Here is a 27,687-nt window from a genome sequence, read left to right on the forward strand (position 1 = left end):
GATAAACTCATGTTTTGATAGGTTCAATTGGTCATGTGGAGTTTACTCATTTAAATCTGTAGTTTTTGACCAATTATATGACTTTTGGGAGTTTAATGAGTTTGTTTAGAATGCTCTAAGAATATAAGTGAAATGGGCAAGAAAACGGGCATTGAATGAGATCCAAGGAATCTCATTCGAACCGAGTGAGTGTGGTCTAACATTACCAGTTTGTGATGCAATAATAGCATATTTTAATTAAATACTCCATCCGTCCCGAGATAAGCGAGTCATATTCCTTTTTGGGATATCCCACTATAAGTGAGTCATTTCTCTTTTTAACAAAAAATCATCTCTCTAACTTTATTTTCTACCTACTTTTCTCTCTCTCGTACTTTACTCTCTCAACTTCAACTTTTACTCTCTCTCCTTTAACTCTTTAAATATCAATTCCTGAAATCTTGTGCTCAAAAGAAGTGTTTCGCTTTGGGACGGAGGGAGTACTAACTTACAGTCATATTAGTCCACATTAAAGTTTAATAGAAGTTGCTAGTATTGTTAGAAACACACGACACATTTAAACCATCATCAGATTCTGAACAAATACTTCTGTTTAAGAGAAAAGAATATCAAGAGTTAAATTTTTGTCCAAAGTCGTAGACATAAGATTAGAATCTAACAATTTTGAACATTGAAATATTTGATTTTCTTTAGCATCTGTGCAGATTGCAAGCAAGGGTTGCTTAATCACACATTAGAGACAATATGTACAATTTTATAAACAAAAGTAGTCTAACTTAGAAATACAACATTGCATAGTTTAAGATGCATTATTGCAAAGCATCATACACACAACATGCTAGTGTTCCAAATGAAACACATGTAAAGCCCAATGTTTGTCTTGAATCACCTTCTTCTTCTTGTTGCTTTTGCTCTATTTCTTCTCTTCATCTTACTATTACTATATCCAACGCCAATAAAGAATTCCACTAACCATTTTGGCCTTGCGCTTCTTATAATCATGTAACCAATTCCAATTCCAACTGCAAATCCACATCCATATCCCATAACCACACTTCGCCAACCAAATCCATCTATAAATCCTGACTCTTCATCATCGTCTTCTGGAGGAATCATTGGTTTACCATCAGTTGTTTCACACTGTTTTGCCAATGGAAATCCACACAATCCTAAGTTTCCTATATATGACTCATTCTGAAATGTAGAAAATTGCTTAGATTGTGGTATCGGCCCCACAAGATTATTCATTGATAGGTTTAATTTCGAAAGAAACGTCAACCCTGTCAGATCACTTGGAATTTTTCCACTCAATCTGTTCCATGACAAATCCAATGACTCAAGAATACTTATATTCCCAAGAGATACAGGAATCTCTCCCGTGAGAGTATTACTGGACAAATTCAAGTATCTAAGAGAATTAAGATTGCCGATGGAAACTGGAATATTCCCGGAAAATCTATTGGAAGATAAGTCAATCATTGTAAACGTATCTAATAATCTTTTCAATTCCTGATCCAAACCTTTTAAAATGACATCTAAGTCATAATATGTTTGGAGCCTATCCTTCTCAACGCGTGTCAGATTATCCTTGGCATATATCATACCTTCAAAATTCTTGAAATATCTATCAGGAAGCGCGCCAACAAATGCATTTCTTGACATATCCAAGACTTGCAACTTTGGAAACGGATGCTCGGTCTTTGAAGCCTCCAACATGGTACCATTCAACTTGTTAGACCTCAAGATGAGGACGCGAAGTTGAGGGAATGTTTCCATCCAGAAGGGAAACGCACCTCGTATTTCATTATCACCAAAATCAATGCTTTCCAGGCGTTGGCAGTTGATTAGGGAAGGTGTTATTCCTTCCAACTTATTGCCATACAGAATAAGGGCCTGAAGACTGCAACCTTTTGCAAATGTGGATTGAAGGGCTGTGATTTGGTTTCCACCCAAATTAAGAGCCAACAATGAACTATTGAAGTTTCCCAAGCACTTTGGAATCTGTCCTTCCAAATGATTGTCTGCTAAATGGAGGAGTGTTAGTAATCTCAAGTCACAAATGGATGATGGAATCTCTCCAATTAGTTTGTTATGAGGGAGTACTAAATAATCCAGCTCTGACATATTCCCAATGGCGGAAGGTATTGGACCTGAAAATTGGTTTTGAACAGAGATCAAGAATGACATATTGACATATGAGAGAGAGAGAGTATGATACCATTTAAATTGTTGTCGTGAAGCCATAACTCCTTGAGGTGTTTCAGGTTTCCAATTTCTTTTGGAATAGTACCTACTCGTACAAATTTTGAAAAGGACAATCATAACATCCAATGAGTTAATAAATACAGTGTATCCAATAATATATAAAGAGACATGAAATCGTGCTACTTAAAATATGAAGTTATGACACTAATATATGTATGTTTATGTAAAACATGTACACGATGTATTACCTCCTCCCACAATAAAAGTCATATTTTGTCATTTCGGTTCGTTCCACAATAAGAGTCCTATTTAACTTTGATAGAAATCCACGTCATATTTTGTCATTTCTCGGTTCGTTCCACAATAAGAGTCCTATTTAACTTTGATAGAAATCCATGGGTGGAATGACCCATGGGATTTATATACTAGTTTCAATTTTATCTTGACACTGATGTTGGATAGTTATATGTTATTTTTTAGACACCATCCCTCAAACCCATCAACTTTTTCTAATCGTTGGACGATTGGCCCAATTTTTTTCTCGATTGTTTGGACCATTGGCCCAAATTTTAAGCCCAGATATACTGTTGGGTCAATTAAATTTAGCCTACAATCGGTGACCCGCTCTAATACCATGCTAGAAATTCATGGGTTCCATCCTAAAACCAATTGGTGATAGGAGGAGTGACCTATGAGATTTATATACTAGTTTCAGTTTTATCTTGACACTGATGTGGGATAGTTATATGTTATTTTTTAGTTTCAATTGTCAACACACTTTTACCATGGTAAAATGGTAAGTAGGCCCCGCATTCAATCTTATTCCACTCAAATTTTATTATAAAACTAATATATATAAGTGGGACTCATATCCTACTAACTTAATCAACCTATTTTTCTTCATATTTCTTAAAACTCGTGTCATAACTAAATAGGAGTACTATTGCGGGATGGAGGGAGTAGTTTATATAACTCTTTGGAGCATATAACAATGAAAGAGAAAATATCATACCGCTTAATGTAGTATTGGAAAGCCGTAAGTAGGAAAGAGATGTCATGTTCCCAATTTCCTTCGGTATAGATCCATTTATTAGAATATTGTCTTTCAACTGCAACTCCCATAAATTAACAAGGCGACCTAGCTCTTTTGGTATAGGACCTGCAACAATATACAAGAAACATTGGTGCTTGCTTAAAATTTATAACTAATAAATTTTAATTTTCATTAATACTGAGTTAACATCAATATACCCGATTGATCCGATGGATGACATATGGTAGTAGTTACTCCCACCGTTCCTGATGGGATACGAACTAAGTAACTATACAATAATTGCGAGCCCAATGGCAGTGACGGCCCATCAGCCCAAAACCCAAGAAAGAGTATCAGTTCGGCACAACCAAAGAGTTCGGTCGCAGCCTATAGCTCGATTGGTTCTACTCTCAGATCGGCAAAAGCTGATCGGCAAAGTTCAGCAGTTCGGTCTCAGTATTCGACCGAACAAGGAGATAGTGGACCCATGCAGGATCTCCACGACCTCCATTACACCCACGATCTCCACGACCTCCATTACACCCACGATCTATTTAGTGGTGTTAAGCAGTTATCAACCCCCCATACCAGGGCTAAAAACCACGATCTTAGTTCGAATGTATAAATAGAACTTAGATCAGATAGACAAATGTTAAGTTCTCTAGATCCTGAATCTCATATAGCAGATCAGCATTGTAATCTGTAAGCGAGATCAAGCAATACAAATTTGCCCTCTCTTCTTCCCGTGGACGTAGATTTACCTCAGTAAATCGAACCACGTAATTTTCAGTGTTGTGATCATTTATTACTTGCATTTATTCCCATCAAAAATTCGCCACATCATCACTGGCGCCGTCTGTGGGAACACAGAAAACCAAAACTGTGATAAAAGCGAGTTTTTGATCCTCTTCCATCAAAAAAAATGCGTACCAGATCACATAATACCCATACTTCCGTCCGTGATGAACTTGAGGAAGCTAGTCCAGCCCGTAGGTCTGGAAAACAGCCTCTGGAGAAATCTGCCTCCAGTTCTCATCGCACCGAGCCTCCCCAGCAGCCCGATTTGAATGAGGCTGTCAAGTTGTTCTTGGCTGAGAAGCAGGATGAGCTCTTAACATTCCTGCAAAAGAGCCAAAAGCCGGAGAAGAAAACGGCGGATTCTCCCTCCCCCTCCAGACATGAAAGTCACTACCGCAGTAGTGTCGTATCTTCCAGGAGAAAGAATCCTCACCACCGATATGTTCCTTTTCCTCCTTGTAACCGAAATCACAGGAGAACTCCATCTCCACCATACCGGAGAGATGTCGGATTCGCTATGTATGGAGCGCTGAAGACTCCATTTTCGGATGATATCACCAGAACTCCGTTGCCACAGAATTACCGAACTCCGTCAGTGACTTATGACGGGTTAGTGGATCCTCATGATTTCCCGGGACGCTATCAGTATAATATGGCGAACCAAGGTCTCAATGAGGTTCATATGTGTAAGCTGTTTTCCGAGCTGCTCATCGGGAACGCAAGAAGGTGGTTTGATAGCCTCCCTCAAGGCAGCATTAGATCTTACAGAGATCTAATGGATGCTTTTCGTAGGAGGTTCTTCCAGAAAGCTGAAACCCGAATCACTTCGGCTCAGCTGCTTTCTATACGTCAAGGTCGCGATGAAAAGATTAGCGACTTCATGACAAGATTCCACAAGGAATGCCTACAAGTAGATGATCTCAATGATCTACTTGTCATTTCGGCATTCCAAAATGGAATTCTGCCAGGGGCTCTCTACAGAAAGCTCGTTGAATGCAGTCCGCAAACAGCTCAAGAGATGTGGGACATTGCGGACCAGTTTTCTCGGGCTGATGAGGCAGACCGTCGAAAACGGTCTTTAGACAGCTCTTCCAGAGGAGACAAGAGGAAGCCCGATCATAGCGATCAGGGGCATCCTCGCCGAACTCCTTTTGAAAGAATTCAAAGGGCACCGGTACAAGACAGATTGGGACCACGTCTCAATCCTGAGAAACCACCCGCTCAGTTCGTACCATTGAACAAGTCGAGAGCGGAAATTTTCGAACTGCATTCTGATATGTTCGAAAAACCAAAGCAGATGACGAAATCGGCCACGCGCCGAAGTCAGGATAAATATTGCTCCTTCCATCAAGACCACGGTCACGATACCGAGGAATGTCGAAATTTGGCAGCAGATATTGATGTTCTTGTGAAAGCAGGGACGTTAAAAAAATACCAAAGCAAGCCGCCGAAAAAGAATAAGAAACAGAGAAGTGCGAACTGCGCTCCTCAGGATCCTAAAAGGCAACAGGATCCCGAAGACGATGACGAGCCGCAATATGATGGAGTAATCCAGACTATTGACGCTCTCCCAGCCGGGAAGACTAAATCGTCTCTAAAATCAGAGCGCCGAGGCTTCAATCGAGAGGAGCCAATACATAAAAGGCTGAAGAAGGAGGAAGTAATTACATTTTCAGATGCAGATCCCGTCCCGGCCATTTCTCCTCATCAAGACGCTATTGTCATTCAAGCTGGAGTGGCAAACAAACTGATCCACAGAGTGTTTGTGGATACAGGAGCGTCGGTTAGCATTCTTTTTAAAGAATGTTTTGATAAACTGGAAGTGGATCCAGCTCGGCTCAGTCCGGCCCCACTTCCTCTGAAAAGTTTCGCCCAGGAGGACACCCGCCCTGAAGGTATTATCAGCCTTCCGATTACGGTAGGAAGAGCGCCTACTAGCTCCAGTACGGTGATCGAGTTTTTTGTGGTAAAAGCTCGATCCCCGTATAACATTATACTGGGAAGAGACTGGCTCAACACAGTTCGGGCCATTTGCTCTACTTATCACCTCACAATCAAGATCCCCACTAAAGGAGGGATATCAGTCATCCGAGGTGATCAAAAGAGAGCAAAAGAATGTTTGCAGATTGCGCTTAAAAGTGCCGAACAATCAGATCGGCACCATCAAGCATAGCAATCACAGCAGCCGGAGTCAGAGGCAGGCGAAATGAACGAAGTCACACCGGAGCCGAATTCGATGAAAGTTCAGTTATACGAAGATGATCCATCCAGAACGGTCAAGATCGGTTTCGCGGGAACACCTCTACTCCGGGAAAAGACCATCCAGCTCCTCAAAGAGTACAAAGATGTCTTTGCGTGGTCTCCGTTGGACATGACTGGAGTGTCTCCCGAGGTAATTACACATCGGTTAAATATTGATCCTTCAGTCCGGCCTATAAAACAGAAGCAAAGACTCTTTGCGGCAGAAAGAAATCAAGTCATCCATGACGAAGTCCGCCAATTACTGAAAGCGGATGTATTATTTGAAGTAAAATATCCTTCTTGGGTGGCCAATGCTGTGATGATCAAGAAAAAAGAAGGAGGATGGCGGATGTGCATAGATTTTACAGATCTAAATAAGCACTGTCCTAAAGATTGCTACCCCCTTCCCAACATAGATAAAAAAGTAGAAGCTTTGATAGGCTTCGAAATTTTCTGTTTTCTTGATTTGTATAAAGGATACCACCAAGTTTTAATGGATGAGAATGATGCTTCAAAAACGGCTTTCATTACTGACTTCGGTATTTTTGCTTATAAAAAGATGCCATTTGGTTTAAAGAATGCCGGAGCCACATATCAAAGGATGGTAGATAAGCTATTTCGGCACCTGATCGGAAAAGAGGTTGAAGTATATGTTGAAGACATAGTTGTTAAAAGCAGAAGCACTTCGGAGTACGAAAACAATCTCAAATCCACTCTCGACGTGCTCAAAAAAGCCAACCTCAAACTCAATCCTCAAAAATGTACCTTTTTGGTAGATTCGGGAAAATTTCTGGGTTGTTGGGTTTCAAAGGAAGGACTCAAGGCAAATCCCCTAAAGGTTCAAGTTGTTCAGAACATGGCAATGCCGAAGTCCATGCATGATGTGCAAAGGCTAACTAGATGTCTAGCCGCACTGAATAGATTCCTTTCCCAAGCAGCCGAAAAGCAAATGCCGTTCTTCAATGTTTTGAAGAAGGCACCAAAGTTTGAGTGGGGAGCCGAACAGAAAAAGGCTTTTGACGAACTTAAAAGTTATTTAACCGAACTTCCTATTCTCTCTGCTCCAACAGATGCCGAAGTGATATTCTTATATTTAGCAGCATCAGATCAAACCATTAGCGCGGTGCTTGTACGAGAAGAAGGCCTAAAACAGCGTCCTATCTACTTTACAAGCCGAGCATTAAGAGGTCCCGAAACAAGGTATCAACCTCTGGAAAAAATTGCTCTGGCATTAGTAAATGCAGCAAGGAGACTGCGGCCATATTTCTATGCTCACAAAGTATGCGTCTTAACCGATCTTCCACTTCGGCAAGTTTTGGCTAAGCCAGAAGCATCAGGCAGAATTGCCAAGTGGGCCATAGAGTTGGGAGAACATTCAATAGAATATCTACCTCGGAAAGCCATCAAGGGACAAGCCTTGGCAGATTTTCTTGTAGAGGCAAAGTTCGATCAGGCAATCCCTATTATTGCCGAACAGAAAAATCCTACCAATGATGAACTAACACAGCCCCAGAAACCCGAAGTAGAGCCGCCGGACTGTTGGATTGGATTCGTAGATGGAGCTTCGAATAAGACAGGAAGTGGAGCTGGTATTCTACTTATCGCTCCCGACGGACACGAAGTAACTTATTCACTTCGGTTCTTATTCCCAACCTCTAATAACGAAGCCGAATACGAAGCCCTTCTTGCCGGACTTCAGTTAGCGCAATGTCTACTTGTCAAATCTCTCAAAATTCATTGTGATTCACAAGTCATAGTGAATCACATGCTGGGTACAAGTGAAGCCCGTGATGAAAGGATGAAAAAATACTTGGACAAAGCGCAAAGTATTAGCCGAAATTTCTCTTATTTTCGGATAATCCGCATTCCCAGAGCGGGAAATAGCCGAGCAGATACTTTAAGTAAGTTGGCCTCATATCCGAGCTCAAAGGTGGAGGAATTACCACACAGAAGCATTGATGAAGCTGAAGTACACTCAGTAACCAGTTCACCAAACTGGATGACGCCAATATTAAAGTATCTAGATCAAGGACAACTGCCCGAGGATAAGAGAGAAGCAAGGAAAATCACATGCCGAGCACGTCGGTATGAACTTCATGAAGGAGTCCTATATAGAAAGTCCTACCTTCAACCGTTATTGCGATGTGTAGGACCAGAGGAGACGGATTACATCCTTAGAGAAGTTCATGAAGGATCTTGCGGTAGCCACATCGGAGCTAGAGCATTAGCTAAAAAAGTTCTGAGATGGGGATATTATTGGCCAACTTTGGTACAAGAAGCAGTACAGCTAGTTAAGAAATGTACGAAATGCCAAATCCATGCAAATATCCCAAGGACGCCGCAGACTGATCTATGTGCTATGCAAAGCCCTTGGCCTTTTATGCAATGGGGCATAGACATAGTAGGACCACTACCACAAGCTCCCCGGCAAATGAAATTCTTGATCGTTGCCGTGGATTACTTCACAAAGTGGGTGGAGGCTGAACCATTAGCTACGATAACAAGCTCAAAGGCATTAGATTTTGTCTGGAAGAACATAGTTTGCCGATTTGGCATACCCCATATCCTCATTTCAGATAATGGGACTCAGTTTACTGACAAAACATTCAAGAGTTGGTGCCAAGAGTTGAATATTCAACAGCGGTTCACTTCGGTCTCTCACCCACAAGCAAACGGACAAACGGAAGTAACAAACCGTATTTTGGTGAAAGGATTAAAAACTCGGTTAGAACAAGCCAAAGGACAATGGGTAGAAAATCTTCCTCAAGTCCTATGGTCTTACCGAACTACACCAAAAACCTCCAACGGTGAAACTCCGTACAGTCTAGTGTACGGCATTGAAGCCGTAATTCCGGTTGAGATCGGCATACCCAGCCCCCGAACACTTAATTTCTCAACGGAACTGAATGACGGCGGACTGAGAGCTGAACTAGATCTTGCCGAAGAAAGAAGAGAATTGGCCTTCATAAAAGCAGCCAAGTACAAGGAGCAAGTAACCCGGTATTATAACCAAAGGGTGAAAAAGCTGCAGTTTCAAGTGGGAGATCTCGTATTGAGAAACAATGAAGTAAGCCGAGCAGAAAAGCTGGGCAAACTTGAACCCACATGGGAAGGTCCGTATCGGGTGTCAGAAGTCCTGGGAAAAGGGTCTTATAAATTAACTCACATGTCAGGAGAACAAGTACCCCGAACATGGCATATTTCCAACCTCAAGAAGTTCTATTTGTAAGAGACAAGGTCCGGTCAGTCTTGTGTCTAGTTCGGTCCTAGGGGTATGTGCTTTCATATTTTTATTGTTCTTTATACTTGTCGTTTTTTAAAAGATTAAAATCTTTTTCGTCCTTTTTATTTGTCTCTCTATGTGCGTTTTGTCTCTTATAAATATTACTGAGGTATATTGTTCTTTAAAGGCTGATCCCCTTTTTTAGATCATGTTTTAAAGACAATTGTGAGTCCAAGCTTCTAAGGAAGATACAAGACTCCACAATTCAGCTTAAGAAACAAGCAATTCGTCTGAAACGAACTGCAATAAGCCGAAAACCACTCCGGTTAACTAGGGAAAGTCCAATCCAAGCGATAAAACTCGCCAAATAAGGACACAAACTAAGTCCGGTCAAAGAAGAGTTTACTTCATAAGACCGAGGACAAGTACAATAAATGAAATAAAAAATCGCTGAACTGTAAATACGCAGTGATAGAAGCGAAATGAAAAAATTTCATTTACTAAGTCTTGTTGGGCATACAATTCCGCTGCCCTACGAGAATGCGTTACACCATTACAAAGGACTACTCTACTGTCTACGATTGCTAAAGTTGAGCCACCTATCCGAAAAATCCTCATGATGCTGAGTTCGGGCGTTCCGAGCAGTTGAAGAATAAGTAGGTGGACGAGATGCTCTGATCGACCTACCGCCTCTTCCCTGAGTCCGGGAAGTTCTAGCACCTCGGCGGCGAAGAGTCTCTTCACGAAGCATTCGCTGATCTTGCTCACTCATATTCACAACTCCTCTACGAACTTCAGGGCGTTCTTGTCTTGACGTTTCCGGTTGCTCCTGAGTCCGTTGCTGAGTTGGGGCAGAATTTTGAGTAAGTGGATTAGAGGTTTGAGTTGGAGTGTGAGCATCTGTTAGCGGGAAACGGCTAAGGAATCTCTCGATTGAGGGACGCTGGGAAAGAATGATATCGTACAGAGAAGCCAAGCGCCGCAATGATTTCACAACTTGTTGGCAAGCCGAGCTCTCTAGCACATTGTTCTTCCGGAGTACATGAAGCTTCTCCCACAGTTCATCAACTTGATTCCGAACTTCAGATATAGTCATTCCCCCGCGCCCGCAGATGAAACCTTCATATGCAGTCCTCTCAGCGATGACAGTATTCAGCTCGGCCTCCAGATCTTTCTTTATGGACTCTAAGTCCTTATTGTTGGACTCCAGCTCCACTAAACGAGCCAAGAGTTCATCATACTTTATCTGGTCATCTATAGCTTTTTTCTCAGCTTCATTTAAAGCCAAAGAGTATAGCCGCTTCCAGTGAAGTACCTCCAGCTCCTTACAGTTAAGAATACGAAGCAGCTATGTTAGTTCGGCATTTCAGTTTACCGAGCAGGCAGTAAACCACAATAGGAGTAAAAGAGATTAAGAAAAACTATAAAGAAGACACGAGTGTAGAAAGAAGAATTTTTTCATTCACGAGAAAAAATTTACACAAGGAGGGCTTCAAGGCCATTTTACAAATATAAAGAAAGAAACTAAACTAAGAGAAGGGAGACGAAATCATACTCCGCCAGCTTCGTCTCCGGCTTCCCTGTGGGTTTCAGCTTCTTTCTCCTTGTCTATCTCGGTCTCAGCCTCGGCCTCCCTACTCCCTCCCTCCTGCTCGGCACCCCCATCGCCGGTCTGCTGCACCTCTTGCTCGGCGTGCCCGTCGCCGGTCTGCTGATCCTTCTGCTCGGTCTCCTTGCCGGCCTCATTTTCCTGCTCACCCTCTTCTTGGAAAATTGAAGCGGGTGAAACAGGCCCCAAGGAGGCAAAGATGGTCTCCATGTTCTCGTCACGATCAGCACGGCAATTACGGACTCGTTCAGCAGAAAGCAGGACCGATGAAGACGCAAGCTCCTCAAGGAGCGGCAGACTCTGGAGACGCGCTGCAATCTCTCGGCCATACAGCGGCAAGACGACTTCGGGTCCCTGCTCAACATTATCGGTCATCAATTTCAGCAGATCACCGATAAGGGCCGAAAATTGATTGCTCAAAAAGAGTTTCCCCGTGTAAACACGGAGAGCCTCCCCCTGAGCAACCACGGCGGCGGCCTCCCTCTGTTTCGACCGCTCTTTCTGGATGATGAGCTGGTCTTTGGCACGCTGGGCTTCATCCTGAGCCGAGATCATAGCGGCCCTTGCCCTCTCAAAGTCTGCCCGAGCCTGTTCGGCCTGGTGACGAGCAGCATTCAAATTCCTCTGCATCTCATCATAATCGCTGGACGCTTTAGAAAGTTCAACTGTGACGAGTTTGCAGAGCATATTGTTCCTCTGAAAATGGAAAAAGGAAAAAGTCAACAGAGGGGCCACAGAAAAAAAAATATAGGAAAGAAGCAAAGCCAGAAAATCAAGAAGAAAATTCACCTCTACAAAGTCTTTTGGCCATAAAAAGGGCTCAGAGATATGTTCCGAAGTGGCCGTAACCACTCCCATCTCTCTCTCTGGCGCTTTTGGGGGTCTCTGAGTCTTCGCCTTCCCCCTTGCCGAAGTCGATTCCGGCTTTTTTGGATCCGAAAACTGACTCGAAGAGGTCTTCTGCCTCTTCGGATTCTTCTCGGCATCAGACGCCGAGCTGGCGGTTTTCTGTTTCTCCGGCTCCTTTGATTCGGAGGATTTGCGACCAAGCTTGCTTAGCATGTTCACTGCCAAAAAGCAAGAAAACAAAGTTAGTTTTCGCCGCTAAAGCAGTAAAGCATAAAAAAGAAATCCTCACCCTCAGTCTCTTCGTCCGAAGACGAGGAGTCGAACACGAAGTCACCCTTGACGAGCTCAGATTCTAAATACTGTTTCCTAATCATGGGAATCTTATTGAGCTCGCCCTCGAGCTCGTCCAACGGTTCTACCCGAGGATGAGGAATTACGGACTTCGGCCCTCTCCAGGAAAATTCCGGAGCCGCTGTCCTATTGTAAAAAAAAGAAGCGATTTTGCCACTTCGGCCATTTGGTTTTACAGAAGGCTCTAAAGGGCTGTAAATGGATCAAGTAAAACCAGGATCCCTTTCTCTTAAACTGAAAGAAATTAAGGATTGCCCTCAGAGACAGATCCTTTTCTAGTCTACGCAGCTCGGCAGCAAAGGCCGATACGTGCCTCCAAGAATTGGGAGTCACCTGACCTAAAGGAAGTTGGAAAAAATCAAGAAGCTCTACAAAGGCGGGGAGAAGAGGGAAACGAAGCCCGCATTCTAAGCAGGCTTCGTAAACGGTGGCATAACCCTCCGGCGGCGAGTTAGCCCTATGAGTGTCGTCGGGAATCACCGCTAACCCCCCAGGAAGAAAATATTTTCTGTGTAAGGATATCACAGTATCCTTACTAAAAATGCTGTGAAAATATTCTACCGTCTTCTCCCCGGACTTTTTCCGGCCAGAAGATCCCTTACCCCCCTTCCTACCACTACCTGATTCAGAAACAGTTTCAGAAGAAGAAGACATGATTCTTACTCTTTGATGGCCGGAAGTCTCTGAAGAAATTCTTGAAGAAGCGGAAGAAAATTTTACGAAAAAGAGAGAGAATGCAGAAGAAATAATCGCAAAAGTGTTCCAATGATGAAGAAAGGAAATATTTTTCAAATTCGTCGCACCGTTTCAAATCCCACTTTTTCTGGATTCTCTGGCCGGATTTGCTGTCACATTTAATGCAGACACGTGCAGAGCACGTCCCCTGACGTCGGCCTCCCCCTTACACTTATCCAAAATGCCGAAGTGATTCACTTCGCTTTTCGGGGGGGGTGGTGATGGGATACGAACTAAGTAACTATACAATAATTGCGAGCCCAATGGCAGTGACGGCCCATCAGCCCAAAACCCAAGAAAGAGTATCAGTTCGGCACAACCAAAGAGTTCGGTCGCAGCCTATAGCTCGATTGGTTCTACTCTCAGATCGGCAAAAGCTGATCGGCAAAGTTCAGCAGTTCGGTCTCAGTATTCGACCGAACAAGGAGATAGTGGACCCATGCAGGATCTCCACGACCTCCATTACACCCACGATCTCCACGACCTCCATTACACCCACGATCTATTTAGTGGTGTTAAGCAGTTATCAACCCCCCATACCAGGGCTAAAAACCACGATCTTAGTTCGAATGTATAAATAGAACTTAGATCAGATAGACAAAGGTTAAGTTCTCTAGATCCTGAATCTCATATAGCAGATCAGCATTGTAATCTGTAAGCGAGATCAAGCAATACAAATTTGCCCTCTCTTCTTCCCGTGGACGTAGATTTACCTCAGTAAATCGAACCACGTAATTTTCAGTGTTGTGATCATTTATTACTTGCATTTATTCCCATCAAAAATTCGCCACATCATCAGTTCCAAACTAATTGAGTCATTTTTCTATCTTGAGAAGTTCCAAGATAATTGAGTTTCTATTTCTGGAAAAAATTAACATTCTTTTAACTTTTTTATGTCTTACTTTATTCACTATCCATTTAAGACACTATTCTTAAACCCTGTGCTGAAAAAAGTGTCTCTGTTAATAAGGAATGGGAAAATGTGACGCATTCATGTCGACACAAAATTGAACGACTTAAACTAATTTTAGTTGCAATAAAACGTTACAATAAAGTAAGTTATGAAGGGTTGGGGTCGTACCACTTAAAGTGTTATTGTGAAGGTATATACCAACCATGGCTGTCAAGTTCCCAAGTTCTCTTGGCACTGAACCACTAATATTGTTGCAACACATGCTTAATCGCTCGAAATTAGTAAGATAGCCGATCTCTTTTGGAATTTCACCTGTAGGTTTATGATAGAAATCATAAACCAAATTAACTCAGTTTAATCATCAACAAGGAGATTTAATAACTCAGTTTATGTAGAGTGATGCACTTTAAGCTGAAAACACTAAAAACTTCAACAATGCCGGAATGAGTTGAAATTCACATTAGGATTTGAAACGTACAAAGGATTCGGAGTCGTGATGCACAGTGGATTATGGCCATCGGACATCCTCGTAAGTGCAAAATAGTGTTTTAATTATTTTTTTCGGCTTTATAGTTTTAAGCCTGTGATTGTTTTTTCTATTTATTTTTTTGAATTTCTAGTGTTTTAAAGCATTTATAAATAGTGAGTTTTATTGTTTTATTCGTATTTGTTGGATTTTTAATCTTACAAGATAAGTAATTAAAATTCAAAGTAGTGCAACTTTCAAGAATTCTTATTCCCTAATTAACTTATATTTAATCTTTATTATTATTATTATTAAAATAATAACTTCAATAAATTCTAAAGAGGCATGCATGAAGAATGAGATATACCACTGAGATGGTTGAATTCAAGGCCTATTCTGAGAAGGGATGTCAGGTTTCCAATTTGTGGTGATAATGATCTACTTAGTTCATTGGAGGCAAAGTCAGCATATTGCAAGGATGGCATGCCAAAAAGAGTTGCAGGCAATGAGCCTTTTAACATGTTGGAACTCATGCTCAAACTTTTTAAATTTGTTAGACGACCAATCTCTTCTGGAATATCACCTGCATGAGTTGAATCCAGTTGCATTTGAATATTATTTAGTACATGTTCATACATCATTATAATATTTTAATTTATACTCCCTCCGTCCTCGAATAGGAGTCCCATTTTTTTCATGCACGGGTTTTAAAAAATGTTAAGAAAAGTGAGTAGCAAAAAGTTAGTGAAATATGGGTTTGATGTGTATATATTAGTTTTAAATGATATGTGAGTGGAATATGAGGCCCTTTTACCAATTATGGTAATTATAAACCGGGACTCTTTTTCGCGGATGGGCCAAAATGGAAAAATGAGACTCCTATTTGCAGGCAAAGGGGTATAAAGTTATGTCTATAGAGAAATAGAGAATACAATTAAACTTATCTCCTTGGCCTATTTGTTTAGTAAGATTATGACCTAAAATAATAATACTATGACTCTTGACCTTGAAATTTTTATTCGTATTTGTTGGATTTTTTATATCACAAGATAAGTAATTAAAATTCAAAGTGGTGCAACTTTCAAGAATTCTTATTCCCTACCTTATATTTAATCATTATTATTGTTATTATTATTATTATTAAATAATAACTTCAATAAATTTTAATATAAGTTGACAGTACCTAATTATAATAATGATAACTATGATAATAAATAACCATACTAATAATAATATTGTTAATATTAATTTGAAAATAATAGAAATTGAAAATAAATAGAAAATGACATTAAAAAGAATTATTAAACTATAGTCAATGGAGATCAAATTACCTGTCAACTTATTTGCACCAATGTTCAACGTTTGAAGCTTGGTCAAGTTGCCAAGTTCCCTCGGCACTATTCCATCAAATTTGTTGTTGTACAAAGAAAGATACTCGAGCTGCGAACAATGCTCCAAACTCGATGGAATATTCCCGTACATCTCGTTGTAAGAAATACGAAGAATCTTGAGTTTATCAAGATTGTGTATGCACATATCAAGAGGTAGACTACTAGACAAACTATTATTCCTCAAACTCAAGACTTCTAAATTTGACATGTTGAAGATAGAGACGGGAAGAGGGCCATGAAAAGAGTTGTCGTTCATGTCTAAAGAAACGAGAGAAGAAAGATTTCCGATTTCTGGTGAGATGGTTCCGACAAGACCCATGTTCGATATGTTCAACTGAGTCACCCTATTGAGGAGAAAATCACAAGTAACTCCGAACCAACTGCAGACACTGGCTTCAGTGCTCCAATTTTTGTTCAATATATTTGATGGATCGGAAGTTATTTGAGATTTTAACGCAAGAAGTGAAGAACGATCGGTATTGATATCGGTAGCTAAGCTGTAATACATCAAATAGTGGACTGACAAGAGTAGATTAAGGAGGAGAAAATGAGAAGATTTTACCATTTTCGACTTGATTTCGACTGTAGTATTTTGTGATTGAGTTACGATGCATATACATATATGTGTGTAGGATATTTATTATAAGGAGATTGTAACAAATATGAAAGCATTAGGTGAAGTCAATGGCATGAATTTACGTTGTGTATATCTTATTATTGATGATGCCGCGGCGGCTTCATAATTGATTACACTTACAGAATTATTTATTAAGTCAATGAAAGTGATCTCAATTTTTAAAGTATTTATCCCCCAATTATTATGTTTTTGACTTTTTCATGAACGATCTCATCAGATTTTGTCAAAGATTCAATTGTAAGAGATTGAATTAAATAGATACCACTAGCCTTGGTTATCATCTTCTCTAAAATATGACGATTCCTAGTATTTAAGTCAAACAATATGAATGTTGACATCTTTAATATTTTTATGATAACTGAAGTGACATGTCACAATTTGACAAAACATTTAAACACGCAAAAGCGATGTAATCTGTTTTTTTTTCCATTTTATTAGTTGCATTTGTGCTTTCAGATCTTTATATTTTATTTACATTTTTGTTAATTTCCATTATTTGAATAACAGTTTGTTAATTATTAGTGGCATAGTTAGTGGGTTTGTAGTTTTGTGGCTTATGCAGATCGTGTTTAGTGGATTGAGAAAATGGCATAGTTCCATATGATTTGTGCGTATCCAGCAATCTCAGCAATGTCTGATCTAAACCTTTCAAAGTGACAATTAAGTCAAAATATCTCTGGAGCACATCCTTCTCAACGCGTGTCATATTATCCTTAGCATCTATCATACCTCCAAAATTCTTGAAATATCTATCAGGTAAAGAGCCAACAAACGCATTTCTTGCTATATCCAAGACTTGCAACTTCGGAAACGGATGCTCAGCCTTTGAATCCACCAACATAGTACCATTCAACTTGTTGGACCTCAAGATGAGGACGCGAAGTTGAGGGAATGTTTCCATCCAGAAGGGAAATGCACCTCGTAGTTCATTATCACCAACATCAATGCTTTCCAGATTTTGGCAGTTGATTAGGGTGTGTGGTATTCCTTCCAATATATTGTCTTTCAGATTAATGTACTGAAGACTGCATCCTTTTACAAATGTAGATTGGAGGGCTGTGATTTGGTTTTGACCCAAATTAAGAAGCAATAGTGAACTATTGATGTTTCCCAAGCACATTGGAAGCTGTCCTTCCAAATGATTGTCTGCTAAATGGAGGAGTGACAGTAATCTCAAGTCGCAAATGGATGATGGAATCTCTCCATTTAGTTTGTTATGAGGGAGTCCTAAATAGGTCAGCTCTGACATATTCCCAATCGCGGAAGGTATTGGACCTAAAAATTGATTTTGAACACGGATCAAGAATGACATACAGTACTTGGCAACAGTCCACTAAGATTGTTGATTGCAATAGTGAGTGTCTCCAAACTATTGAGACGACTAATTTCTTTTGGAATATTACATGGCCGTACAAATTTCGAAAATGGCAACTCATATTATCCAATGTAAATTTGTATCCAATAATATCACCTAACATTTTTGTTTCCTATTAATAAAAAATATTACTAATACAATGAATTTTAATTGGAAGGTTAATTTACCTTCATTGTGGAATAACTATGATTTTTAATGGTACTCATGATACTCACCTAAACATAAAATCTGTGTAATAGTGTTATTCAATATAGGAAAGAAAGACATAGAGTGTGAGTATGATACCATTAAAATTATTGACGTCAAGCCATGCTTGGCGCATGGCTGATAAGTTTCCAAGTTCTCTAGGCAACGAACCACTAAAATGGTTCATTGCAATATTGAGTACCTCCAACTTAAGACGACCGATTTGCTTTGGAATATTACCTGTGAAATAATGGCAACTCATGAGATCCAAATGAGTTAATTCAGTAATTAATTTGACTAATGTAATTAAAAATAATATCGAAAGAGATATGAAATCATACCATGTAAATTATTGTGGTTGAGCCACAAGTAACTAAGTCGTGTCATGTTTTCAATCTCTTCAGAAAGTGATCCATTGAAATTGTTTTCTTCCAATTGCAGCTCTACCAAGATATTAAGACGACCAATTTCCTTTGGGATATTACCTGTATATAAATATAAAATTGTGAAACAATTCTATGCCAATCATTTGTTTTCAATTAATAAAGAATGGTACAAATTAAATTAGTAAAATATGACTTGTAAGTAAGAAGGTAGAAAGATATTCATACCACTTAAAGCATTACTGGGAAGAAACAATCCAAACATGGTTGTTAAGTTCCCAATCTCTCTTGGCAATGACCCACTGAACTTATTTCCAGACATGCTCAGTCGCCCAAAATTACTAAGACGACCAAACTCGATGGTATTTCCCCATACAATTTGTTGAAAGATATACGAAGTCTCTTGAGTCTATGCAGATTGTATTTGCATATATCAAATGGTAAAGTGCTAGACAAATTATTCTCCCCTAAATTCAAAATTTCTAAAAATGACAAGTTGAAAATAGATGGGGAAATTGGACCACCAAAAGTGTTCTTTGTCACATCTAAAGAAATGAGAAAAGAAAGATTTCCGATTTCTGGTGGAATGCTTCCGACAAAACCCATATATGATACATTCAACTGAGTCACCCTATGATAGCGAGAATCACAGGTAACTCCGATCCAACTACAAACGTCGCTCTCACCGCTCCAATTTTGGGTTAATATATTATTGGGATCGAAGGAGATTCGAGATTTGAAGGCAGTAAGTGAGGAACGATATCTGAGTTGGCTGAGCTAGAATAAATCAGCCATTGAAGAAGGAAAAATGATGTTATAAGGAGGTAGAAATGGGAAAATATATCCATTAATTAGGCTTGATTTTAAAAGTAGTAATGTGTGGAGGTAAACAAGATTTAAGCTAACACTATACATATATATACCTCAAACTGTGTGTGTGTGTGTGTGTGGAAAGGGAATTTGGGCAATTGGAGAGTGACAATTGTTTGAGACTTGAGAGTAAAATAAATGCTATGTAAACACATTTTGAATTTTGCATGAATTATGGCACAAAAACATTAGTTCACCTTTTGATTATTCAACCCTATAATAAAGAAAGTTGGTGACACATATCATATCTTCGACCTTTCTACAAGCTTGACGAAGACTTCGTAAGTCAAGTCAGTGGCAAATGGTTGGGGTGACACTTGTTTTAAACGGAAATAAATTCTATGGACGTACATTTAAAAATGATTTAAAAAAATTATTTTATCATAAACAAAATAGTGATAATTTTTCATTGGGATACAAATCATCAGAAGTCAATAATTTGGACTTCTACATTCTATGCTGAATAAATCAACGATAATCAATGTTGAAAATTTAGACCAATAGTTTATATAATTACAAATGTTGATTATTTACACATAAAATTAAGTGGAAACGTGGGAAGAAAATTCACTTTTATAATTCATCCCAAGTTTTGAAGATTTCAAATAACCACTTTTTTAATGCATAGAAAAGGGATAGAAAAGGGAGTTTGTTGAGAATGGGTTCAAAATTGAAAATGGGTTCAAAATGGAGTGTGAACGGATAGAAAAGGGAGTTTGTTGTGGATAGTTACAAGATACCTTAAATGCATATTTTACTAAACACTCGACATGTTGATAGGGCACTCGATCTTGTGAATCTCGTCAAGCATATCCATTAAAGATCTCCAACATATCTTCTTTATTTTATTTATTTAGCATATCTTCTATTTTAGTTAGTTATTTTTATGCAATCTTTATCTTTATTGAGTCTAGTTAGTATTCTATAAATTTGAGGTCTATGTACTCTTTTATTCATTGAGAAATAAAGTTAATTACTTGTTCTCATTCCCCAGTTCTGGCGGAAATCGCCCCTAGCACCTCAACTAGGGTTTATCTTGTTCTTCGTCTCACTAGTGCTCTAGTCCGATAGACCAAGGGTCTATCACATGTACATATAATCTTATATATATATATACACTCCCCGTCCCATAAAAATGAAAAAATGGAGCTCTTATTCGCGGACAGAGGGAGTACTAGTATATAGAAATATCAAAGATAAATAAGGTGATAACTCAATAATGTTCCAAGGCACAATATTAAAACCTCCACATGGACTACACCAGTATAATTCCCAGCACAGTTTGGGAACAACATGAGTTTTAAAGCTAAATTAGTACAATAGGAAAGAGATTAAAATAAAAAGGGATTAGAGTGTTGTTATGAGAGAATGAGGTCCACCTCTTATGAAAGTAGACTAATTTCGTAAAGGACTAAAATAGAAAAAAAAAACAAACTATTCTATGGGGACGAAGAAGGGAGTACCTTCTAATTTGAAATTATAATTTTCTTTCCTATTCAAATAAAAAATATTATCAATAATTTTTCATGATTTCCTCCATAGTGACTCAAACATATATAATCTATAAGTTGGAGCAAATGAAGGCATGTTACTAGCATAAGTTCACTTAATCGTCAAAATTAAAATCATATTTTTCAACTTAATCACGCTAAGTAGATAGGATAAGTTGAGAAGATAACGTTAAAAAGGATTTTAGATAGGCACTGAAATTAAAGAAGCTATATATATATATATCACTCATGAAGATTTGACCAAATATTAACAATGTGATCTATACATGAAATCTGTCGGATCTCTGCATGGGCCGACAATGCGTGAGGATGGCCCAATAAGATCAAATCAAACCCACAAGCTGTGGGCTATGCTAAGGAATAATTTCTATCTATGATTATCTTTTATGTTGAGTGAGTTGAGTTACCAAAATAATGTTGTTAGATATTATATTTACTGAAAAATATGGTTCCACAAAATTTGATTCATGTTAGAATTTTAGGGATTGGATTTATTTTAGGATTAGAAATTGAATTTCGAGAGCAACTCGGCAACATTTGGTATGCTTCCCATGGTCATTAATCTATATTTTTGAACAATTCAATATTTAATTTTTTGAACATTGAAATATTATACTTCTGCTCGTTACAAAGTAGTATAAATATGGCTCCAAGATTGCATGAAAGAGCTTAGTCACACAATAGAATCAATATGTATATGTTTTTGTGAACAAAAGTAGCAAACCTTAGATATACAACATTAATTGCATATTTTACAAAGCATAATTACAAAACATCATATATACACCCACTATGCTAGAGTTACAAATGAAGCACAAGGAAATCACAATGTTGGTCTTGAATTACCTTCTCCTTGTAGTTGCTTTTGCTCTATTTCTTTTCTTCGTCTTACTATTATTGTATCCAACCCCAAAAAAGAATTCAACTAACCATTTTGGCCTTCCACTTCTTATAATCATGTAACCAATTCCAATTCCAACTACAAATCCACATCCATACCCCATCACCACACTTCGCCAGCCAAATCCATCTATAAATCCATACTCATCACCATCTTCTTCGTCTTGAGGAAATACTGGTTTTCCATCACTCCCCTCACATTTTTTTGTTAATGGAAATCCGCACAATCCTACATTTCCCACATATGATTCGTTACCAAATGTGGAAAGTTGAGTAGATTGTGGTATCTGTCCCTCGAGATTATTCATCGAAAGATTTAACTTCGCAAGAAATGTCAACCTTGCCAATCCACTTGGAATTTCTCCATCTAGTTTGTTTGAAGACAAGTCCAACGACTCGAGTAAACTCATACCTGCAACTGATGAAGGTATATGTCCTACAATGGTATTGTGAGACAAATTCAAGTATCTAAGAGAGTTAAGATTCCCTACCGATGTCGGAATGCTACCAGAGAATCTGTTAGAGGATAAGTCAATAGTTGTAAAGGTATCCAACAATTGCAGCAATAACTGATCCAATCCTTTCAATGTGAGTTTCAAGTCTATATAACTTAGAAACAAATTTGCTCTATCATCAGTCTGGTTTTCCTTTGCATCTATCATACCTCGAAAGTTCTTGATATATCTATCAGGTAGAGGGCCAACAAATACATTCTGTGATACATCCAAGACTTGCAACTTTGGAAATGGTTGCTCCGTGTTTGAGTTTGAATCCACCAACATCGTACCATTGAACTTATTTGACCTCAAGACAAGCAAGCGAAGTTGAGGGAGTGTTTCCATCCAAAAGGGAAATGCATCTCGTATTTCATTATTACCAATGTCGATGCCCAACAAACCCTGGCAGTTGAGTAGAGTTCGGGGTAGTGTTCCTTCCAATTTGTTGTCATTCAGATTGATTGACTGAAGACTGCAACCCTTTGGAAATGTTGATGGGATGAGGCCATTAAGTTTATTTGCATTCAAATGGAGGATTAAAAGAGATGTGCTCAAGTTTCCCACACATTTTGGAATTGGCCCTTCCAAATTATTGTACGACAAATAGAGGATTTGGAGGGATGTCATGTTGCAAATGGATGGTGGAATCTCACCATTGAAGAAGTTGAGACCAAGCCCTAAAAAAACCATTCCTGATTGATTCACAAAGGTGGATTGTATCGGACCTGAAAGATTATATTATACGACATACGGATCAGATTTATTAAAACAACTAATGATCTATAGTTTGTACAATTAATATGAAAATTTGGATATGCATCAATTCCAACTATATTCAAGTTTGTACATGTAATATGAAAATTTGTATATACATCAATTCCAAATAATGATTTATTGTTTAAAAAGGTATATATTCCAAGATATAAAGCATACAAATCAAAAAAATAAAAGGAATATGGCTTTAAAATAATCAGTTGTACACCAATCAAAGCCTAAACAAGAAGCATGGAAATAGTTAAGATCTTACCACTTAAATTGTTGGCATCCAAGTACAGTTCTTGAAGCTTTGGCAAGTTTTGGATTTCTCTTGGCACGTGACCACTAAAGCTGTTGAATTGCATGCTCAAAGTTTGTAAATTAGTAAGAGCACCAATCTCTTTTGGAATATTACCTGTATTACAACATGAAATAGCATGAAATAAGATCTTACCTCTTAATTTGTTGTTACCAAGACAGATGTATGGAATGTAATAGCATGAACTAAGATCTTACCACTTAAATTGTTGCTACCAAGGTACAACATTTGAAGCATTGTCAAGTTCCAAATTTCTCTTGGCATTTGGCCACTAATGTTGTTGAGATTTATTGCCAAATATTGTAAATTAGTAAGAGCACCAATCTCTTTTGGAATATTACCTGTGAGTAAATTGCATTATACTATCAATTAAACCAAGAGAAATGTAGGGAATGTAAGAGCATCATATCTTACCACTTAACTTGTTGGTACGAAGGTTCAACCATTGAAGCATTGTCAAATTGCCAATTTCTTTTGGGACATGGCCATTAAAGTTGTTGAAACTCATGCTTAAAGTTTGTAAATTAGTAAGGGCACCAATCTCTTTTGGAATATTACCTGAAAATAAATTGCATTAAATCAATCAAGCGTAAACATATGTAGGGAATGTAAGTGCATGAGATACGATCTTACCACTCAATTTGTTGTTATTAAGGTACAACGTCTGAAGGCTTGTCAAGTTCCCAATTTCTCGTGGCACATGATCACGGAAGTTGTTGAAACTCATATCCAAATATTGTATATTAGTAAGGGTGCCGATATTTGTAGGAATATTACCTGAGAATAAATTTCATTAAATCAATCAATCAAGTCCGGTTAGTATGCCTTGAATCTGTATTGTTTGCCGCTAGCCAAACATGGTATCTAATTATCATATTGGGCCTAGCTCGTGTTGTGTGCCTGTTTATATAGAAGTAGGGCATAAAACTCTGCAATCTGAAAACGTTATTATAATACAATCCATTCTCTGTTCTTGCCCGTGAACGTAGCCAACACAATGTTGGTGTACCACATAAATCTGTCTCTTTACGTTTCTGTTTGTCTCGATTACACAATTGCTCTATTTTGTCACAAAAAGCCTCATATATAGCGAATGTAAAAGCATGAGATACGATCTTACCACTTAATTTGTTGTTATTAAGGAACAACAACTGAAGGCTTGTCAAGTTCCCAATTTCTCGTGGCACATGATCACTGAAGTTGTTGAAACTCATATCCAAATATTGTAAATTAGTAGCGACACCGATCTCAGTTGGAATATTACCTATAAGTAAGTTGAATCAAATCAATAAATGCTCAAACAAATGTAAGGAATGTAAGAGCATTACATAAGATCTTACCACTTAACATGTTGTTACCAAGATACAACGTTAGAAGCATTGTCAAGTTCCAAATTTGTCTTGGTACTTGGCCACTAAAGCTATTGAAATCCATGCTCAAAGTTTGTAAATTAGTAAGACCACCAATGTCATTTGGAATATTACCTATACGAGTAAATTGCATCGAATCAATCAAGCCAAAACAAATGAGAAAATGTAAAAGCATAATATAAGTTCATACCACTTAACTTGTTGGTACGAACATTCAACCATTGAAGCATTTTTAAATTTCCAATTTCTTTTGGCACATGGCCACTAAAGTTGTTCACACTCACATCCAAATTTTGTAAATTAGTAAGAGCACCGATCGCATTTGGAATGTTACCTGTGAGTAAATTGCAGCAAATCAATCAACCTAAAATAAATGTAAGGAATGTAAGAGCATGAAATAGGATCTTACCATATAACTTGTTGTTACTAAGGTACAAGGATTGAAGCTCTTTCAAGTTCCCAATTTCTCGTGGCACGTGTTGGCTAAACGTGTTGAAACTCATGTCTAAATATCGTAAATTAGTAAGGGCACCAATCTCTAATGGAATATTACCTGTCAGTAGTTTGAAATAAATATCAATCAAACCTAAACAAACGTAGGGACCGTAAGCGCATGAGATAAGATCTTACCACTTAATTTGTTTGTACTAAGGTCTAACAATCGAAGCATTGTCAAGTTTCCGATTTCTATAGGAACGTGGCCCCTAAAGTTGTTGACACTTACGACCAAAGTTTGTAGATTTGTAAGAGCAAATATCTCGTTTGGAATATTATCTGAGTAAATTGAATTGAATCAAATCAATCAATTACCCAAAACAAATGCAGGGAGTTAACGAGCATGATATAAAATCTTACCACTTAACTTGTTTGTATTAAGATCCAACCATTGAAGCATTCTCAAGTTTCCAATTTCTTTTGGAATATTACCTATGAATAAATTGCACCAAATCAATTTACCACTTAAATTGAAAATCTTACCACTTAACAAATGTAGGCAATGTAAAAGCATGAAATAAAATTTACCACTTAAATTGTTGTTATGAAGTCCCAACCATTGAAGGTTTGTCAAGTTCGCAATTTCTTTTGGAATAGTACCTGTAAGTAACTTACGTCAAATCAACATCCAATTATATATGCCTTTGTACATGCAATATAAAGTCATTGGGACATATTATAGGCCAAACTTACCCTTATATGCAAAACACATAACCAAAACAAAGAGGACTATTAGAGAACCTCTAAGGTCATTTTTACCTCATTTTTAGTGAATCATATGAAATTCAGATTTTAAGATGAACCAAACGATCTACAGATGACCTAGGCCATTTTAAAATCTGAATTTCTTATAATAACCTATTGTTTTATGTTTTGCATTTCGCATTTAAAATTGGTTAGGTATATAATTGAAGTTATTTCATGTAAGAATAGTAACATGAAATGAAAATAAAAACGCAAATGTCACACATATTATATGGAGTTGAGATCTTACCACTTAAATAGTTGGCGCCTAAGTATAACTCTTGAAGCATTGTCAACTTCCCAATTTGTGTTGGCACATGTCCACTAAAGTTGTTGCTGCGCAAAGAAACATACTCAAGCTGTGAACAGTGCTCCAAACTCGACGGTATTTCTCCATACAACTTGTTGAAAGATATACGAAGTCTCTTGAGCCTATGTAGATTGTGTTTGCACATATCAAACGGTAGGCTACTAGACAAACTATTATTCCTCAAATTCAAATCTTCTAAAAATGACATGTTGAAAATAGATGGGGGAATAGGACCATGGAAAGAGTTTTCACTGAAATCTAAAGAAACTAGAAAAGAAAGATTTCCGATTTCTGGTGGAATGGTTCCTACAATACCCATAGACGATATATCCAACCGAGTCACCCTGTGATAGCGAGAATCACAAGTAACTCCGATCCAACTACAGACATTTCTCCTACTACTCCAATTTTTGGTCAATATATTATGGGGATCGAAAGATATTCGAGATTTGAAAGCAGTAAGTGAAGAACGATCAAGGTTGATGTATGAGTTGGCTGAGCTATAATCAATCAGCCATTGAAGAAGTAAGAGTGAGGTTCCAAAGAGATAAAGCTGTGAAGATCTATCCATTAGGATTGATTTTGAAAGTAGTAAATGTGTGGAGATATAGTGTGCTACCACTATATATATACTAACGTGTAAGTAAACCTCAACTATTGTTTTCAAATTTCAAAAGTTTCGAGTTTAAATTCAGCCTATAAAATTTCACCTAATGCACATGTGTATTGGAGTAGGCATGTAAAACTCAATGAAAAATAACTTCTAAAGTGAAGTAAAATCAGTTATTTTTAAATTATATAGTACATACAACCCAAATTGAAAAGCTATAAATTTTAAAAATATTTTCAAGATGAATTTAATCACATTTAATCTGTAAAAAGATTCTAGATCAATTCAACGCCACTGTCATGTATTTAATGACTGTGTTTCGTATCATATTAATTATTGATAGCTCCACATATCTGTGACACATAACTCATCACTGACTCTTGTTGAAGAGTTCCAAGTCAAGTCAATGGCAAGCTGGCCCATTCACTTTCATTTTTCAGTTGGTTTACTGATGCATTACAAAGGCTTAAAAGCCAAGTCAATTGAATTTAATTTATTGGCAAAAAATGCATTAATTTCTTTCGGATAGTAGTTGTGGAATATATTTTGACTTGGTATTTGTTCAATTAATTTAAGGAAAAAATACTAAAAATAAATTAGTAGGTGAGATTTTTAAAGAATTTTTAATATACTTAAAAGTGTACATAATTTTAAAAAGTATATAAATAAATCAGTTAACAAAAACAATTCCATTATATTTTTTGTTTTCAGTGAATACTTTATACATTTCATATCTTCCTGATTCGTTTACATCTTCAATTTCGATTCTAGTATCTTAAAGTCAAATTTTCCTAGTGTTTTTAATTTATAGTGGGCTTACATTTGGGTTTCTAATATATTGAATATCTCTCAACTGAATCAGTTCGAGCACATGATACGGGCCTGGGAATTGAGACCAATGGGCCAAGCG

General features: G+C 38.0%; 3 protein-coding genes across 8 annotated transcripts; all 3 read right to left on the minus strand.

Annotated features, from left to right (window-relative positions):
* Positions 1–714: 714 nt before the first annotated feature.
* On the minus strand, positions 715–16,411 carry LOC121761815 (receptor-like protein Cf-9 homolog). Of its 3 annotated transcripts, XM_042157487.1 has the most exons (6): positions 15,755–16,411; positions 14,791–15,006; positions 14,126–14,269; positions 3,218–3,364; positions 2,219–2,290; positions 715–2,150 (listed from the first exon to the last, which is right to left on the minus strand). In XM_042157487.1, exons 1-6 carry the CDS (start codon positions 16,377–16,379, stop codon positions 886–888), a joined length of 2,469 nt encoding a protein of 822 aa, XP_042013421.1. In that variant the 5' UTR covers positions 16,380–16,411; the 3' UTR covers positions 715–885. The 3 variants fall into 3 exon arrangements, with proteins under 3 accessions (XP_042013421.1, XP_042013423.1, XP_042013422.1); XM_042157489.1 differs by lacking the exon at positions 14,791–15,006 and having other exon boundaries at positions 716–2,150; XM_042157488.1 differs by lacking the exon at positions 3,218–3,364 and having other exon boundaries at positions 716–2,150.
* A 551-nt stretch (positions 16,412–16,962) lies between these two features.
* LOC121760932 (receptor-like protein 43) lies at positions 16,963–19,371 on the minus strand. The gene is made up of 4 exons (XM_042156523.1): positions 18,624–19,371; positions 18,354–18,497; positions 18,112–18,252; positions 16,963–17,726 (listed from the first exon to the last, which is right to left on the minus strand). The coding sequence occupies exons 1-4, from the start codon at positions 18,715–18,717 to the stop codon at positions 16,963–16,965; spliced, it is 1,143 nt and encodes a 380-aa protein (XP_042012457.1). The 5' UTR covers positions 18,718–19,371.
* Positions 19,372–21,492: 2,121 nt separating this feature from the next.
* Positions 21,493–26,805, minus strand: LOC121761656 (receptor-like protein 43). 4 transcript variants are annotated; one of them, XM_042157287.1, is made up of 13 exons: positions 26,108–26,804; positions 25,642–25,713; positions 25,474–25,545; positions 25,249–25,392; positions 25,028–25,171; positions 24,809–24,952; positions 24,589–24,732; positions 24,369–24,512; positions 23,882–24,025; positions 23,663–23,806; positions 23,446–23,589; positions 23,201–23,344; positions 21,493–22,898 (listed from the first exon to the last, which is right to left on the minus strand). In XM_042157287.1, the coding sequence occupies exons 1-13, from the start codon at positions 26,736–26,738 to the stop codon at positions 21,619–21,621; spliced, it is 3,351 nt and encodes a 1,116-aa protein (XP_042013221.1). In that variant the 5' UTR covers positions 26,739–26,804; the 3' UTR covers positions 21,493–21,618. The 4 variants fall into 4 exon arrangements, with proteins under 4 accessions (XP_042013221.1, XP_042013222.1, XP_042013223.1 ...); XM_042157288.1 differs by lacking the exon at positions 25,249–25,392; XM_042157289.1 differs by lacking the exons at positions 23,882–24,025; positions 24,369–24,512; positions 24,589–24,732 and having other exon boundaries at positions 26,108–26,805.
* Between the last annotated feature and the right edge of the window lie 882 nt (positions 26,806–27,687).

Source organism: Salvia splendens, chromosome 13 (genome assembly GCF_004379255.2).
Source record: "Salvia splendens isolate huo1 chromosome 13, SspV2, whole genome shotgun sequence".
Taxonomy (NCBI): domain Eukaryota; kingdom Viridiplantae; phylum Streptophyta; class Magnoliopsida; order Lamiales; family Lamiaceae; genus Salvia; species Salvia splendens.